Source organism: Cherax quadricarinatus, chromosome 81 (genome assembly GCF_038502225.1).
Source record: "Cherax quadricarinatus isolate ZL_2023a chromosome 81, ASM3850222v1, whole genome shotgun sequence".
NCBI classification, from domain to species: Eukaryota; Metazoa; Arthropoda; class Malacostraca; order Decapoda; family Parastacidae; genus Cherax; species Cherax quadricarinatus.
In genome coordinates, this window is record NC_091372.1 from 19,103,273 (window position 1) to 19,121,465 (window position 18,193).

Below are 18,193 nucleotides of genomic sequence, written 5' to 3' on the forward strand. Positions count from 1 at the left end.
GAGGTAACGGATTTCCCGCTCGTTTAAATAGACTTGACAACGGCGAGAGTACGAAGGGCGAGCCTCATGACAGTTAAGGCAAGAGGGAGATCGATTGCAAGACGTATGAGAATGGTCATCGGCACCACAGACTGAGCATTCGGCGATAGATCTGCAATATTTCGCTGGATGGCCAAATCGCCAGCAATTTCTACACTGTTGCGGTGTAGGGATCACCTTTCGGACTTGTAACCGATGTCCTGCTATATAAACTGAGAATGGGAGTTCTCGGCTGTCAAGAGTTAAACGAGCCACATTGCTAGGGTATCGTCTCCACCCGTGGGCAGGAAGAACATAAGTGTCTACCTTGAGGATTGGGAAATCTTGGAGTTCCAGCTGTTCAAGAATGTCAGTGCCACATGTCTGGAAATTTTGTTGAACTATTGTATGGGGCAGAATGACGGTACCACTACAAGAATTAAGGGAATGATGTTTTTCAAGAGTGATAGGAACAGTATCGATATGGGAAAGACGAGAGAGCTCATGAGCCTGGGTAGCATTCTGTACGGTGATGATGCGCATACCGCTCTTAAGAGCATGAAAAGAAATATCTTTACCAACATGGCGTAGGAGTGCCTTGCCAATACTGTGGTCAGAAAGATAGGCAGTAGAGGTAGTCGGTCGTAAAGTGAAGAATTTAGTCCATTGTTCAGTCTGAAACCGAGCGTGGAAAGGTAGTGAAGGACGAGTCAATCGTTTCTGAGAAGAACGAGAAGGTGGAGAAGTATCATCAGCAGGTAATTGTCGTTGGCGTTTAGGCGTGGGACCAGAGTTGGTCCGACGTGGAACGGGTCGGCGATTTGAAAATTGCCGCACCGTAGAGGGAGAGGCCGGAAGCATAGTCAGAGGAGAGCGAAGGTCCGATAAATCGAAGGAGTCAGTCGAGGCCTCAGTACCTGAAGCGGGTGAGGAAACAGCACCGGCAAGAGGTACAGAGGCATGAGGAGTGTCTGAAGAGTGGTCGAAAGACGAGGCGGGGTCAGAACGGGGTGCGGTATCAAGAAGGGGCCCGGGGGTAGGAGGTTCATGGACTAGGGCTGCCATGGTTAGGTTACTTCTTTCTTTTTGTTTTTAAGAAAAAAAAGAAAAAGAAAATAAAAATAAAAAAAAAAGAATAAAAAAAAGGGGGGACCGGGGAGGGATAGTTCCTAGGAGGAATGAAAGGGTCAGAAATCTCCCTCCGTGCCCAAGAGGACCTCAGCACCGCAAGTAGCGCAGATGCAGCATGGAACCCGTGCCATACCCTACCCATCATGCTAGTAAACTAACAATCCGGGATAGCAACCTCACATCTGCCGAGCTACCTCGGTGGACAAAAGAGAGGGCGGCCGGATATCTGCCACAAAGCATACCTCCTTCGGCCACCACCCCCGGAATCCGAAAGGTGGCTTCCAGAGATACACCCGTCGCCCGAAAGACACCCAAAGCTACTCCGGGATACCGGAGAGGGATCGGGACATCCCCAGGCGATCCAGATTCCACGGCAAACTACGCCACCACCAATAACCTCAATGGAATGGGATGGACCCCGGTATCCTTTCCCCTACCTAGGAACTAGCGCGCCTGTGGGAGAAATCCCAAAGGCTGAAAAGAGGAAGGGCAAAAGGGAGGGGTGGGGAGGAGGAGGAGGAAAGGAAAAAGGGGAGGATGGGGAGGATTGGATAGGGGAGGGGAGATTGGGGGGTAATTAGGTTCGGTCTGAGGAAGAAGACCGACAGGTCTAATTCCTCAGACAAAGAGCCTCTTCACCACGCCAAGGAGCCCCCCTTGAAGAGGCCCTGGGCGGTAGTGCCTCCCTTTTGGGCGGGAGTGCCTCCCTTTTGGGCGGGAGTGCCTCCCACCTGGGCGGGAGTGCCTCCCACCTGGGCGGTGGTACCTCCCACCTGGGCGGTGGTACCTCCCACCTGGGCGGTGGTACCTCCCACCTGGGCGGTGGTACCTCCCACCTGGGCGGTGGTACCTCCCACCTGGGCGGTGGTACCTCCCACCTGGGCGGTGGTACCTCCCACCTGGGCGGTGGTACCTCCCACCTGGGCGGTGGTACCTCCCACCTGGGCGGTGGTACCTCCCACCTGGGCGGTGGTACCTCCCACCTGGGCGGCAGTACCTCTCCCCTGGGCGGCAGTGCCTCCCCCCTGGGCGGCAGTGCCTCCCCCCTGGGCGGCAGTGCCTCCCCCCTGGGCGGCAGTGCCTCCCCCCTGGGCGGCAGTGCCTCCCGCCTGGGCGGCAGTGCCTCCCGCCTGGATGGTGACACCTTCCCCCTGGATGGTGACACCTCCCCCCTGGATGGTGACACCTCCCCCCTGGATGGTGGTACCTCCCCCATGGATGGTGGTACCTCCCTCATGGATGGTGGTACCTCCCCCATGGATGGTGGTACCTCCCCCATGGATGGTGGTACCTGTCCCCTGGGTGGTGGTACCTCCCCCCTGGGTGGTTGTACCTCCCCCCTGGGTGGTGGCACCTCCCCCCTGGGTGGTGGCACCTCCCCCCTGGGTGGTGGCACCTCCCCCCTGGGTGGTGGTACCTCCCCCCTGGGTGGTGGCACCTCCCCCCTGGGTGGTGGTACCTCCCCCCTGGGTGGTGGTATAGAAGGTCAAGACTAAAGAGAATTATCAGTTGCTTATTAAATTTTATTGTAACAAAGCAAAACTAAATTATTAAACTCTTATAAAAAAAACTGTATTCTTATAATCACTTTCTTATTTTCCTTTTTGAGTCCGACGCTGAAAAGAAAAAAAAATTATTGGAGACTAACACTTCGAAAATTACTAGTATAAAACATTGTTTAAATCCATGTAAAATATCTTTATATCAGTTTCCATTAATAATAAATATTTTACTACAACAATTGAATTGTATGCAACTCTTACGTTAATAAGAAGTGTTCATATAACTGGTGTGCATGAACAGTCAAAAGTGAATGGTATAATACAAGTTGATGAGACTTTTGCAACACTAATATCTTGTGCAACACTAATATCTTGTGCAACACTAATATCTTGTGCAACACGCAAGTGTTGCACTAGTGCTTCGCACAGATGACTCAGTGGTAATGTACTCAGTGTTCCTGAACTCTTGGCTTGAACTATCTTGGGACACTAACAGTGGCCTTGTACTTAAACATGGCCAATAAGATAACTACTTAATGAATTATCAAATATACAACAGTCCATTCTCAGGATACTTAGGTTTTCTAACCAACAAAACTATCGCCAGTTTCCCCTTAGTCCACAACTATCCTGTGACTACTACTACTACTACTGCTGCACCAGATCACAATACTTTTTATATGAAAAGATTGCAAGAAGAGTTTCCTTTCGAATCATTTCTTTATATAATTTTATCAAGCCATTATAGACTGCAATAAACTATGTGGATATATGTTTAACTTGAGGGGAACCATTATTGAGGAACACAATCCGCCTCTATTATATTAAAAGAATAAGTTAGAGAAAATGCTTTTGTAGGTAACTGTTGCATCATTGTGTTCATCTATTAACCTCATCTTACACTCCCCGACACCATCCAAGAGTCGTAATTTAAGGGACTAGTCTTTACGATACTTCCCCAGAATATGAGAGTTAAATTCCTACAACGAGATTCATTTTTTAGTAAAAATGTTCGGATAGACATTGTGTACTGTTCTTGAAGCATTGAAAACAAGACTTAAGTTTCCATGCATTATTAAGTAGTAGTTCTCGCACACCCAATCATAGTTCTTGGTAGTTGGCTGGAGTCTGTACAGCAGAGGCAGTACTATATCACCTCGTCTATACATTCTTTTTCTCTGAAACTCGCTACGTCTGTTAGTATTATACCTAAGGTTCAAGCAACACCAATAATAAACGGAAAATTACCTCCCTTGGCTGGGAGTAGGACCCGTTGTTCCTTGACTTGGACCTTAGGCTCCTCTACTGGGACTAGAGGCTCCTCTACTGCGACTAGAGGCTCCTCGAGCTTTTCTTCTTCCTGCTGAAAAGAATTTTCCTGAAAATAAAAATAAGATTAATTATCTATTAATTTATATAGTTCGAGAATTAATTCTACATTCAAACTGCAGAACAAACTACACAGAAATAAGGATTTTACTCTAGCCAGACAATACAAGACAAGACTATACAGTGTTAGTAGTAAAGCAAATCTAATGAACATTTTAAATTGACTACGCGAGCGTGAAGATCCATGGTGACCAGACTACACTCACCATTGCACTGTTGGCCTTGCTACTGGCAAAAGACAGTAGCTCCTCACCTCAAGAAGTGTTCCTGCGATCCCCGTTGGGGAGGGAAACCTCTACTTCGTCGACAACCTATTTCAAGATGAGCTACTCCAACAGTCAAGATAAAACCATCCAGTGGTACGATCAATGACTCCAAGCTTGCCCTTGCTGTGGCTGTCAGAGGCTTACAAGTCAAGGTCAACACAATTCTCTCCCTCCAAAAATCCTTCATTGTCGTCTGTGAAGGCGATGTGGAGGCCGAGAAACTGCTGACTGCATCTGCCCTGTCCATTCTCGAAGAGCGTGGCTACAGAATCATATCCTCTCCAGCCTTAAGGGCTAAGAGGACTGTTTTCCTGAAGCGCCTAGACAAACTGATTACGTCACAAACCACTGAAGACCTCAAGAAATCTGTTTAAGACCAGAACCCTTGGGCTACAGTGTAAAGCATTACCAAGATTCCCGCTGCGTCATCCATGCTAAAAACCACTTTTACCGACATCACGATGGCTGCCCAACCTATGGCTGAGGGACTAGCCATCTACTACTGCTGCTGCTGCTGCAGCATAAACACCATCCACGTCGAAGCTGAGCGATACCAGCATATCACTTAATGCTGGAGTTGCTACTCATACCTTCACTCTACAAAAGACTGTCTCACCAAGGACAAGAAGTTTTGTTCTACCTGCGGTTCTGAGGGCCACGACTCAAAGACATGTACTTCCACTGCTCCACTCAAGTGTCTAAACTGCAAAAACAACCACCACACTCTTGCTAAGTGTCTCACTCGCCGAGAAATTATGAAAAAGAGCACATTATTATTATTATTATTATAATCAAAAAGAAGCGCTAAGCCACAAGGACTATACAGCGAAAAAAAAAAAAAAAAAAGAGCACAGAAGCAGAACAGAAGTAGTCACCATCCAGATCACCCACCTACGCTGCTATCACCAAACTACAGGCAGACACTACAAAACTCCTGAAATCAACCCAACACCCGACCACCAGTACCTCTTCACCTGCATGTGATTCCACGAAAATCCAATACTGTCTGCTGTATGCACGCATGCGCAATATGGCATCTCCAGGATCCTTCAACACGACAGTCAACGAACTTTTCAGACTGAACAACATGCCTGCATTTACTTTCCCACTCTCTCCACCTTCTGCCGACATCAAGCTCACCCAAGCACCAATCAATATCACTACTCCTGTAACCATAACGCAAGAGCCACCTAACACCACCACCGCCACTGACCAATCAGCAACCTCACATGTACTCGAGACCGCCTCCACGACAGCCACAGACCAAGCTACTCCATCTCCACCTCAGTCACCGATGGCCAAGAAAGCCAAAGTACTTCCACCTGAATATCCACCATCAATGATGCAAACACCTGAAGAAATGATAATAGACCAAAAATTCAGATCCACTGCACCTATCAACTTGTTCACATATAACCGTGACATGCATCAGCTACATGCAGCCCAAGCTATCTACAGCATACAGCATGGCCAAGTCAAGTACACTATCGATTATGAGTGCGAACATTACACAGCCAATGCCTTACTTGAAGATCTACGTAATGACAAAATACATCACGTAAAACTTACAGCAGTCTACGAATTTGCATTTAAAATAATCAAAAACGGTTCCTACAGTGTCTTGGACATGTTTTAGAGATTCACTCCACCAGTTGACGACGCCTGTCCCTCCAGCCCGCCTCTCGCCAGTCTTCACCAGTCACAAGCAGTCACTATGCAGATCAGGGGCAGTCAGCTGCGCTCTTCATTCTTCAATCAACTTCGCCTGCAGTTCCCGACTCTCCAACTCCTCCCCACAGTTCAGCTGCTGGGTTAAGCCCTGACTCTTTTTCTAAGACACTCCTCAAGAACTAGTCTGTCCAGTCTTCCCCGCTCACTCCTTTGGGGTCTTACCTAGATTCTCTTTCTTGCTTGCTTGACCACACTTACTTTCTAATATACAACACCAACACTGCTACTGCTGTTACTGTTACTGTCGCTGCTGCTTTTGTGAGAAACCTTATTCACCCCCACCCCCGGATTTTGTAATTTAAAGAAAGCAAGAGCAAAGTAAACTTACAAAAAAAAAAAAAACATGGAAAATTACAGGTTGACAAAGCAATGTCCTGCCACTAGCCTCTATATCAAATTGAGAAGCAGTTCGGACTTTAAGAGTATTACTTACCCAGGGTAGAGTCTTAGAAGAGCTGGTCCAGATCTATGAGAAATTAACTTGAAATGGATGTGGAGGAACTCAAGAATGCCTTCACCTATAGAACCTAAGGTAACAAGTTAAATTTCTACAGTCAGAGCCACTGGATAAACCACCCAATGTGTTACTAGTGGTCAACTTGCTGATCCTCCTGTTACAGTTACCTCTGGCTGGATCCAATCAATACATTGCACTTGGCCGTGTGTGGAAAAGGACGCTGCAGTTCTGGACATCCTTTAAAGCTGACGTTTCGCCACGAATGACTTCAGTACACAAATGTCCTCTTTCCAGTTTGTAGATATCACCACTACTTGCAACCTACACATAATAACACAAGGTAACCAACTCACTAGGGCCAGAGATAAAGCCAGCAACTTGAAGCTTAGTTTAAATCAAATGCATAAAGGTTCCTGTAGTCAATTGATCAATATACTGGAAGTTACGCCAACTTACCATATTTTTCATTACATTCATGGGGTGAAGCAGTAAGCCCACTGACAGTTATATTTCTAACATTAATGGAACACTTCTACTGCATTTACATGCACAAAATATCTGCCACAAAAACAAGGATAAATTCAACAAACTATGTCAGTAACGAACACAAACACTCAACACAAATATATAGTTAAAACAGCCAGCAACAATTAAAAATCCCATTATGTAAGTAAATAAAATGGCACCTCGGAGATTATAAGAACTACGATGAAAGTGAATATGCTAAGGCCAAGAACAAACCATTAAAATATGATCCACAATCAGTGGCACATCTCGAGCAGTGTCAGATCCTCAGTTGAAAATTAGTCTGACTATTCCTAACGGAGGAAGGCCAAACGCCCACTTCCTGCAGAAGCTTGTATAACTTGTTGCCAGTCTGGCTGACCACCCAAGCCCACTCCTTCCCGAGGACACATCTTTGGATGTGGCCCAAGAAGTACCTAGGCCAAAACAAAACCACAGCAGAATGGGCTGACCACAGCAGCCCTGGCCTTGCTAACTGCCTGTTAGCCTCCTGGCATTCCAACATGACCCGGACACCAACACGACTTCACATCCTTGAGTCACGCATGGTGACGCACCAACCACTTCAGTATCTTTGAAACAATAGGTTGTACAGAAGCATACTGGGCCAGAGCAAACACATCACTAATCCAAGTACACAGTCAACCGAGAACCAGCTAATATGACTCCATGATTACATCGAGCTCAACAGTAAACACTGAAACCACACAAGAGTTCTCACCAGCAATCGCAACAAAAACAATATCTTCGCTCTTAGACAAGCCAATAAAAACCTTTAACTTTAAGCACGAGCTGAAGTACGTAACGAAGGACAACTGTACCTCTCTTCCCTACCTCTGATAATTTACACTAAGCCTAGTGTACCTCACAGAGACCTGGTTTATATTAGCTGTTGGTTTAGAAAGACACGTAAGCAAACACTAACATATTTATTAGAAAACGTTTCGGTCCTGGGTCCTGGTTTCGGTCCCAGGACCGAAACGTTTTCTAATATGTTATAGTGTTTGCTTATGTGTCTTTCTAAACCAACTTGTCGGTATTTATTACCAAGGTTTATACCATATTAGCTGTTAACTTGGATCCATTAGGCTGCATGAGCTGGGGACTTTCATAAAAAAAACTAATGTTTATTTCGCTTACTGTTAGGAATCTTTTTCATATCTCTTAGGATGTGATTAAATAATTTGTAACCTTTAGTCTAAAAATGCAAAATGAATGATCAGGGTCAACATGACAGGTTAACCTTAGTCTAATGTTTTATATGATCGTTTGTATTAGTCAAGCCAAATAACAAAGCTCAGATTAATATTTATTAAAATCCTGGGAAAATTTGTTGCCTAGTATTCTCATGTTATACATTAAACATCATCTATCAGTCAGTCAGTCAGTCACTGACTGTCTGTTGAAGACAGGTGACAGTGCATTACAACGAACATTGCAACTTCGTGTTTACATTACAACCCGTGAGAAACCATTTTTGTTGGTGTAACTCACACTTTCCAGATAATCAGAGATGCTGGTGTTGCTGCTGCTACTGATGGGGCTGACGTTTCTGCTGTTGCTGCTGCTGCTGCTGCTGCTAGAATCATCATCAAGAATCCTTCCACCTGAAAAACAACATAAAATAAGCCAACTACAGTGCTCCTCTGGTCAAACAAGAGTTAACTGGTAGAACTTTAAAATGTACTGAGTACACCAGTGTCTGGAAAGAAACTCCAGTGTACTTTTCTATATTCATTAAGGCTAACTCTGCGATTACAGCTCTGTTTAAGACGCTACACAATGTGTTTTTGGTCACTTTTTTCCATAAAGTTAGATAGAAAATTTTTTTTATATTCTATAGGTCTTACAACTTGCCTTCAAATTTGTTTAAATGTGCAATTTTCCAGTTGACATCAGGCGACAGCTAGATAATCATTGAATAGAAGGGTTTAGGCGAAATATCAATAGACTGCATTATGCCCCAAAAAAAAAAAATGAGAAAAATAAACGAAAAATAGTAAAACATATTACAAATCCCTTCTCTACTTTTATAGAACGTGTGAAAAAAAAAACCATGGTGCTCCTATAAATACTCTTCGCAGGAAACGGAAAATAACTTCAATAACTTATTCCTGGGTTATTCATACATGTTTTTCATGAAACTCTAGGGTGGTCGTGCGTCACCTCTCACCCACCATCATAACCACACTCATCTGTGACTCATAAGTCACTGCGGTACTGGTGGTGTGCGCAGTCATCACTACTGACTCAGAAGATGCCAACAAGTATATTTGGATAAAAACAATCAAAAATCGTAATTTTTTAAGTAATAAAAAAAAAAAACACCGAATTGGCTTGTTAGAAACAAGCTGGTAGGAAAACTTTTTTCTCAAAATTTTTTCGATTTCTGTCCCAGATAGTCTCCCAGAGCATCCCTTCCCCTCTTAACCCATCAAGTCAAGTCAATCCGGGGGTGGGACATGGACCTGCTCCACATGGATCAGTAGGCCTGTTGCAGTGTTCCTTCTTTATGTTCTTATGCAAATTCTACAATCCAAAATAAGCCTGAACCATTAAGGTCGGTAGGTCGGTACGTAGGTAGGTAGGTAGGTGTTCTACGAGAGTAACATCACTCAAGTGAACTACGAAAGGGATGGGGAGAGTGGGGGGTCAGTCACTATCATTATTTACCTCGTCTGGTGAAGACTTTTATTCTCCTCATGAGTCTTGTGGTTCTCTTTTCTTGCTCTAGATAAGAATCATCCTGAAAATAAGATGGTAATCAGTAAAGTCAAAGTGTAAACAGTTTAGTAATGGACATGTTAGCAAACTATGAATACAGTAATTAATATGTGCAAATAACAAATTCCAAAGACATGGGAAAGTAGTTAAAACGATCGTAAAATAACCACATTGATAATAAAACGTATGAACCAAACTTGGGAGAAATGTTAAACCAGCATGAGGTAGGTGATGATGGGGTCCTTACGGGGTGACGGGGCCCTTACGGGGTGACGGGGCCCTTACGGGGTGACGGGGCCCTTACGGGGTGACGGGGCCCTTACGGGGTGACGGGGCCCTTATAAATCATATAAATATTTAATACATAGCGGGCGTTTAAATAAAAAATTGATAGTTTTAAAATATCAAAACTAGGCAATTTAGATTTAAAAATCATGGAATGATTGATTATCAAGGTCAGGGAAACTTGATTATCAAGGCCAGAGAGGGCTTGATTATCAAGGCCAGTTAGAGAGGACTATGAAGGACAGTCAGGGCCAGATTACTGCATAGGCAAACTAGGCATTTGCCTAGGGCCCCGCGCATTTGGGGACCCCGCGGTCCAAGGGGTTCAGGGGCTCATCCAAGACTGCACACATGGTGCAAGTGCAAAGGGGTCCCTACCTAAAAAGCTCAAGTGTTTGGAGAGTAAAATTGATTTTTAAAAATTAATCAAAACAAAAATAAATAATGAAATAAAATAAAATAAAAATAAATAAACCTGACCATAGATGGCAACACTCAACACGCTTTTGTTTACATTAGAACAGCTGTGTTTTCCCGCTAATGGGTGAGTATGGGAGATTCCTCTCCAATTTTCTGTAGTAATTACACGTTATCTAGACTTGTACTGTGACAAATTAACTGAAGTGTTGTTGATAGTCATTGATGAGTATGGATAAATGTTTGTTTTCGCCTCTAAATGTTAAGGGAGGTACCTGATAGGGTTACTTGACCAGTAAAGATGCATGGACCAGTAAAGACGCATTTTTGGTAAAAATACTATAAAGAAAAACCTAAAAATGCAAACTGACTTCCGTTTGTAGGTTTTAAAAGCACTTTGTCCTGTCTTTAAGTCTATCATTTCAATAACAGTTCTCAATTGATTGATGTTCTACATCACTTCCGTCGCAAATGCTTAGTTTTCAAGTTGCGACGGAAGTGACGTAGAACATCAATTAATTTACTACATATTTCCCCAGAAACACATAAGCCACATCAGAAAATCGTTGGTTGCGGATGAAAGGTGGGTCCATCAGCGAGAAGGGAAGGTAAAGAGAGAGCAGCTGAGCGAAGACGACGACGACGACGACGGAGGTAAATTCTGCGTGCTCGTTGATAAAGTGGGCAGTCCAACAGAATGTGGCTGACTGATAATGGAGCTTGGCAATTCTCACAGAGAGGAGCAAGACGCCTCTCCATGAGATACCCACGAGTAAGACGAGTATGGCCAATGCGAAGACGGGAGAGAGTAGTCTCCCAACCTCGACACTGGTGATAAGAAGACGGCCAGTAACCTATACTCGGTTAAATAGATTGAAGTTTGTTGCCGAGCATAGTAGACCAACGTTGTTGCCAACGGGTGCGAAGGTGGGAAGATATTGCAGCAAAATAGTCAGTAAATGGAATACCTCTATAAGAAACTGGTAGGTCATGTACTGCTGACCGTGCAGCAGTGTCTGCCTGTTCATTGCCCTGTACGTCAACATGACCAGGGACCCAACAAAAAACAATATCTTTATGCTTGGTAAAGATGCGGCGTAGCCAAAGTTGGATACGGAGGACTAAGGGGTGAGGTGTATCAAATTTTTGTATAGCCTGTAAAGCACTAAGGGAGTCTGAGACAACCACAAATGATGACACAGGCATAGATGCAATACGGATAAGTGCTGTAAGGATGGCATATAATTCAGCAGTAAAAATACTAGCCGAAGATAGTAAATGCCCTTGTACGACGCTGTCCGGAAACTGCTGCGAATCCTACGCCGTCAGAAGACTTAGAGCCATCTGTGTACACAGCAATGGCATGAGAATGAGAGTGAAAGTGGTCAAGAAAAAGAGACCGGGAAGCGACCGTAGACAGTTGGGCTTTCGAGCAAGGGAGGGAGAAAGAACAGACTCGAACAGCTGGAACTTCCCAGGGGGGTAGGGAAAAGTGAGATGCTACATGTACATAGAAAGGTGGTAGTTGAAGAGAAAACAAGAGCGAATGAAGGCGAAGAGAGAAGGGACGGAGTAAACAGGGGCGGCGAACAAATAAAGAATGTCTACTAATATCAGTGACCATTCTATAAATGGAAGGATTGCGGAGATCATGAGAGCGTACATAGTAGCGCAGGCAATGGGCATCACGGCGATCGGATAAGGATGGAACGTTCGCTTCTGCATAGAGGCTCTCGACAGGGGAAGAGCGTAAAGCACCAAGGCATAAACGTAATCCTTGGTGATGAATGGGGTTAAGGCTAGAGAGAGTAGCAGGAGATGCCGCTGAAAAGATCTGGTCACCATAATCAAGTTTCGATAAAATAAGGGTGGAATGTAGGCGAAGGTGGGTTCGACGATCAGCTCCCCATGAAAGATGAGCAAGGGTTTTAAGAAGGTTCAGCCGGCTGTGACAAGTTGCCCTCAGAGAGGTAATATGAGGTTTCCAGGATAACCTACGATCAAAGAGGAGGCCCAGAAACTTGACTGTATCACGTTCAGGGATACGGGAGCCATAGAGGTACAAAGGATGATTGGAGATGACAGAGCGTCTAGTGAAAGTAATTTGGTGGGTTTTAGTGCTGGAAAATTTAAACCCACGTGTGGGGGCCCAATTGAAAACACGGTCGACTGCATGTTGGAGAGAAACTGTAATGAGGTGACAGTCAGCGCCTGCACAGGCAATAGCGAAGTCATCAACATAGAGTGATGACCAAATATTTGATGGAAGACTAGAGGCCAAATCATTAATAGCAAGGAGAAATAGTGTTGTGCTCAGAACACATCCCTGGGGGACACCTTCAGCTTGGATAAAGTCCGGGTTAGTTAGTTAGTTCAATATGTTTATTGAAGATTGAGACACTTATGCAGCATATGGGAATCTTTATTCAGGAAACGTTTCGCCACACAGTGGCTTCATCAGTCCAATACAAAGAGGAAGGCGTAAGGAGAGGAGGAGAATGAAGTAATCAGTCCCTCAACCTGGAGTCGATGTGTTCAGTCCATCAATCTTGTAGAATGTACAGCATAGGGCCGTAGACGTGGCTTATATACTGTAGTGAGGTGACGTGAAGCAGATGGAGGCGGGGTCATAGTGGTACCATCCACTAGTCGAAGTAGGTCTTCGTCCAAAGGTTGAACAAGTGTTGAATTCTTTGTAACAAGACCCCATGATGCTGCCGTGATGTGCCGTGGGGTCTTGTTACAAAGAATTCTTCAACACTTGTTCAACCTTTGGACGAAGATCTACTTCGACTAGTGGATGGTACCACTATGATCCCGCCTCCGCCTGCTTCAATTCACCTCACTACAGTATATAAGCCACGTCTACGGCCCTATGCTGTACATTCTACAAGATTGATGGACTGAACACATCGACTCCAGGTTGAGGGACTGATTACCTCAATCTCCTCCTCTCCTTACGCCTTCCTCTTTGTATTGGACTGATGAAGCCACTGTGTGGCGAAACGTTTCCTGAATAAAGATTCCCATATGCTGCATAAGTGTCTCAATCTTCAACTTGTCGGTTTTTCAAACCATTCATCACAATATGTTTATTATGCACCCCATACCCATCCTGTGGGCGGTAGTCAAAAGATTACAGAGGTACATAATTGGTCCAGGGACTGGATTCCAAAGTTTTGATAGCTGAGCAAGTTACAGAGGTAATGAGTTCACAATTTACAAAGCTAATGAATTCACAAATTACAAAGGTAATGAACTCCGGGTAGGTCTAGTCACAATCATGACAAGTTACAAAGGTATTTACAGATTACAGAGGTACGTAATGGATCCAGGGACTGGACCCCAAAGCTTGGATGGCTGAACTAGGTACAAGGTAATGAACTCACAAGTTACAAAGGTAATGAATACTGTAAGAATGGTTACTTACGTTTATACATGGCTACAATCATGAACAAATTATAGTATAATGAGCAATTCACACTTCCACACCCGGTCACAACTGTAATGAGTTATTGGTGCAAATATTGAGTGTTGAGTCACACACACACACACACACACACACACACACACACACACACACACACACACACACACAAGAATTAAATCGGACGAGGATGAGGCAGGACTGCAAAGAGACCTGGACAGGCTGGACATGTGGTCCAGTAACTGGCTTCTCGAATTCAATCCAGCCAAATGCAAAGTCATGAAGATTGGGGAGGGGCAAAGAAGACCGCAGACAGAGTATAGGCTAGGTGGACAAAGACTACAGACCTCACTCAGGGAGAAAGACCTTGGGGTGACCATGACACCGAGCACATCACCGGAGGCACACATCAACCAAATAACCGCTGCAGCATACGGGCGCCTGGCAAACCTGAGAATAGCGTTCCGATACCTTAATAAGGAATCGTTCAAGACACTGTACACTGTGTATGTTAGGCCCATACTGGAGTATGCAGCACCAGTCTGGAACCCACATCTGGCCAAGCACGTCAAGAAGTTAGAGAAAGTACAAAGGTTTGCAACAAGGCTAGTCCCAGAGCTCAAGGGAATGTCGTACGAGGAAAGGTTAAGGGAAATCAGACTGACGACACTGGAGGACAGAAGGGTCAGGGGAGACATGATAACGACATACAAGATACTGCGGGGAATAGACAAGGTGGACAGAGATAGGATGTTCCAGAGAGGGGACACAGGGACAAGGGGTCACAACTGGAAGCTGAAGACTTAGACGAGTCACAGGGATGTTAGGAAGTATTTCTTCAGTCAGAGTTGTCAGGAAGTGGAATAGCCTAGCAAGTGAAGTAGTGGAGGCAGGAACCATACATAGTTTTAAGAAGAGGTATGACAAAGCTCAGGAAGCAGAGAGAGAGAGGATCCAGTAGCGATCAGTGAAGAGGCGGGGCCAGGAGCTGAGTCTCGACCCCTGCAACCACAATTAGGCGAGTACAATTAGGCGAGTACACACACATACACTCATACTGGTGAAGAGCAACCGGTGAAGAGGCGGGGCCAGGAGCTAAGACTCGACCCCTGCAACCACAAATAGGCGAGTACAAATAGGTGAGTACACACACACACACACACACACACACACACACACTCGCAAATACAACAGGCCTAGTGTCTAATCGACATGTGCCTAGGACAAAATGGTAACTAACACGCACACACAAACACACACACACAAGCACTGGACAAGCACCTAAAGTCAGTTCCTGATCAGTCGGGCTGTGGCTCGTACGTTGGTTTGCGTGCAGCCAGCAGCAACAGCCCGGTTGATCAGGCTCTGATCCACCAGGAGGCCTGATCACAGACCGGGCCGCGGGGGCGTTGACCCCCGGAACTCTCTCCAGGTAAACTCCAGGTAAACACACAGGAGCTTGGACTCGACCCCTGCAATCTCAACTAGGTGAATACACGCACACGCGCACGCACACACACACGTGGTAATGCATTATTTACAGGTAGCAAAGTCAGGGTATTTCTCCAGAATGGTCTGTAATATACCACTGTGGATAAAATACTTTGCCATTTCTTGAACATTTCTGAGTGAGTTGTTTCTAAATTCATTAATTTTATCACACTCCAGTACATAACGACGCAAGGTGTGACAATAGTCCATCTGGCAAAGTTTACATTTCGTTTGGTCTACATCTGGTGGTGGTGATTTAACCTGCCGAAGATACTTGTAACCCAGCCGGAGCCGGGCAATAGTGACATCCAAGAGTCTGTTAGGTAAGACACATATGCAACAGTTGGGTATCTTTATTATGAAACGTTTCGCCTACACATAATAAAGATACCTAACTGTTGCATGTGTGTCTTACCTAACAGCCTGTCGGTATTTTATACCATTTTAATGTTCAATCCAAGAGTCTGCTTATTTTGTTGGATGCACCATCGACATGTGGCTCCTCCTGCATGATAGAGTGATGATAGATGGACTCACTGGTGTCAATCTCCCTGAGCCTTAAGTCCATAAAATTCAGTTGAAGTTCTTTTCGTATTATTGTTCTCAAACTACTACCTGACAGGCCAAGATTGTAATCTACTCCCTCTTTGAAAGCATACAGCTTAGCCAATTTATCAGTTCTATCATGCATCTGAAGACCAATGTGAGATGGAATCCACAGCATGTGCACTCCACTGTCCACAATCCTACCATACCTGTGTCTGGCTTCTGACAAGCATGCCACAATTTATGCTTAATGAGTTGAGAGCATTTATGGATGACAGAGAATCAGTTACAATTAAACTGTCAATCTTTGATACATAGATGCATTTCAGTGCAAGGAGTATAGCAAACAGTTCTGTCTGAAGGGTAGAGGCCCAATTATTGATGCGTGCTCCAATTTCTTTAAGAGAGCCATCACTCTGTACGACAACAGCAGCACTACCAGCTGCACCAGTGGATTGGTGAACAGAACCATCAGCGTAAATAATTTGCGAGAGTGTGTGCTGTGTGACTAAGTTATCAATACAGCTTAAGGCCTCATGTTTGGCTTCAAGGCGAAGTTTTGGTTGTGATTTAAGAAGTAGTTTGGGGGGAAACGGAGGAATGGTAGTTTGGAATGGGGTAATATTCCATGGAGCGGAGAAGTGCCGCTGTTGCCTTACTTGACATAGATCATGTATCTGATTCATGCGGAGGTCGGTTCCAGATTTTTCGATCCATCTGGAGGAGTGTTCACCAGTGCTGAGGAACATTATTAACATTATTAACCCGAACACGGAAATGCCTGTCAGTTAAAAAGTTCTTAAGGATGGATGGTAGATTGCCTCGAAGGCCTAAGGAGTGGGCTTGGGCTAAAATATTATACCTCCAAGTTGTGCCATATGCCTTCTCAAGGTCAAAAAATATGGCAATAACTGAGTGGTTATTCGCAAAGGCATTACGAACATACGTATCCAAGCGTAATAAGGGGTCTATGGTAGAACGTCCCTTACGAAAGCCATATTGACGAGTGGAGAGACTGTTGTGCGTCTCTAAATACCACACTAAACGTCTATTTGCTAGGCGTTCCATTACTTTGCAAACTGCACTGGTAAGAGCAATGGGACGATAGTGGGAGGTTTCATGTCCCGTAGTGCCTGGTTTGCGGAAAGGGAGAACAATGGCGGATTTCCACAGCTGTGGAAGAACTCCTTGTGACCAAATAAGATTGTAAAGGCGTAATAGGACTGCAAGGGCTGACTGATGTAAATGTTGTAGCATACGAATATGAATGTCGTCGGGCCCAGCTGCCGATGATCGACAAGCTGAGAGGGTTGCCTCCAGTTCTTGAAGTGTAAAAGGCACATTATACTGTTCTTCTCTGAGAGAAGAAAAGTCCAAGGGTGCTAACTCTCTGGCAGACTTTGAGGAAAGAAATGAGGGGCATAGATGGAGTCCCTGAGAAATACAGACCAGATGATTGCCAATTTCATTGGCAACATCTAGTGGGTTTGCTATATCAACACCGGCAACCCGCAGAACAGGAGCCGGGTCAGGAGAATATTTACCACTCAGTTTTCTTACTTTTTTCCAGACTGCACTCAGAGGAAGCAGAGGTGATGGTGGAGATAATCTCGCCAGCAAGTGCGTTTAGCGTCACGGATGACACGGCGAGCGATCGCACGCTTCTGTTTAAAATCAAGGAGTCTCTCTGTGGTTCTATTGTACCGGTACTTGCCCCATGCAGTGCGTTTCAAACGTACTGCACGAGCACAAGCAGGAGACCACCAAGGCACGCATTTCTGAGAATGCCTGCCCGAAGTTTGGGGTATAGAATGAGAAGCTGCGGTGAAAACGGAGGACGAGAAGAGGTGTAAAAGCTCATCGATGGAGGACGAAGAAGGAACCTCTTTAAAAACAGTTAGGTGTGAGTAAAGGTTCCAATTTGCCCGATTAAATTGCCAGCGTGGGGTGCGAAGAGGTGGCGAATATGAAGGGGAAGTAAGAATGATTGGGAAATGATCACTGTCATGTAAGTCCGGGAGAACAGACCAAGTGAAGTCTAATGCGGCGGAGGAAGAGCATACTGAGAGATCGATGCAAGAGAGAGTATGAGTCCGAGGATGAAAATGGGTGGAAGTACCTGCATTTAAAACATGGAGGGGGTGGGTGGCAAGAAAAGCCTCTAACTGAATTCCACGGGAATCACAGTGAGACCCCCCCCCCCGTCGCCCGAAAGACACCCAAAGCTACTCCGGGATACCGGAGAGGGATCGGGACATCCCCAGGCGATCCAGATTCCACGGCA

At 45.1% G+C, this 18,193-nt stretch overlaps 1 protein-coding gene across 2 annotated transcripts in view; it reads right to left on the reverse strand.

Annotated features, from left to right (window-relative positions):
* Window positions 1–2,651: 2,651 nt before the first annotated feature.
* Window positions 2,652–18,193, reverse strand: part of LOC128699914 (uncharacterized) — a 70,741-nt gene continuing 55,199 nt past the window's right edge. For both annotated transcript variants that reach the window (XM_070102245.1, XM_070102244.1), the window contains exons 5-8: window positions 9,693–9,765; window positions 8,514–8,626; window positions 3,900–4,029; window positions 2,652–2,765 (exon numbers count right to left, since the gene is read on the reverse strand). In XM_070102245.1, coding sequence (XP_069958346.1) covers window positions 2,734–2,765; window positions 3,900–4,029; window positions 8,514–8,626; window positions 9,693–9,765 — 348 coding nt within the window. In that variant the 3' untranslated portion in view covers window positions 2,652–2,733. The remainder of the gene's footprint in view (window positions 2,766–3,899; window positions 4,030–8,513; window positions 8,627–9,692; window positions 9,766–18,193) is intronic.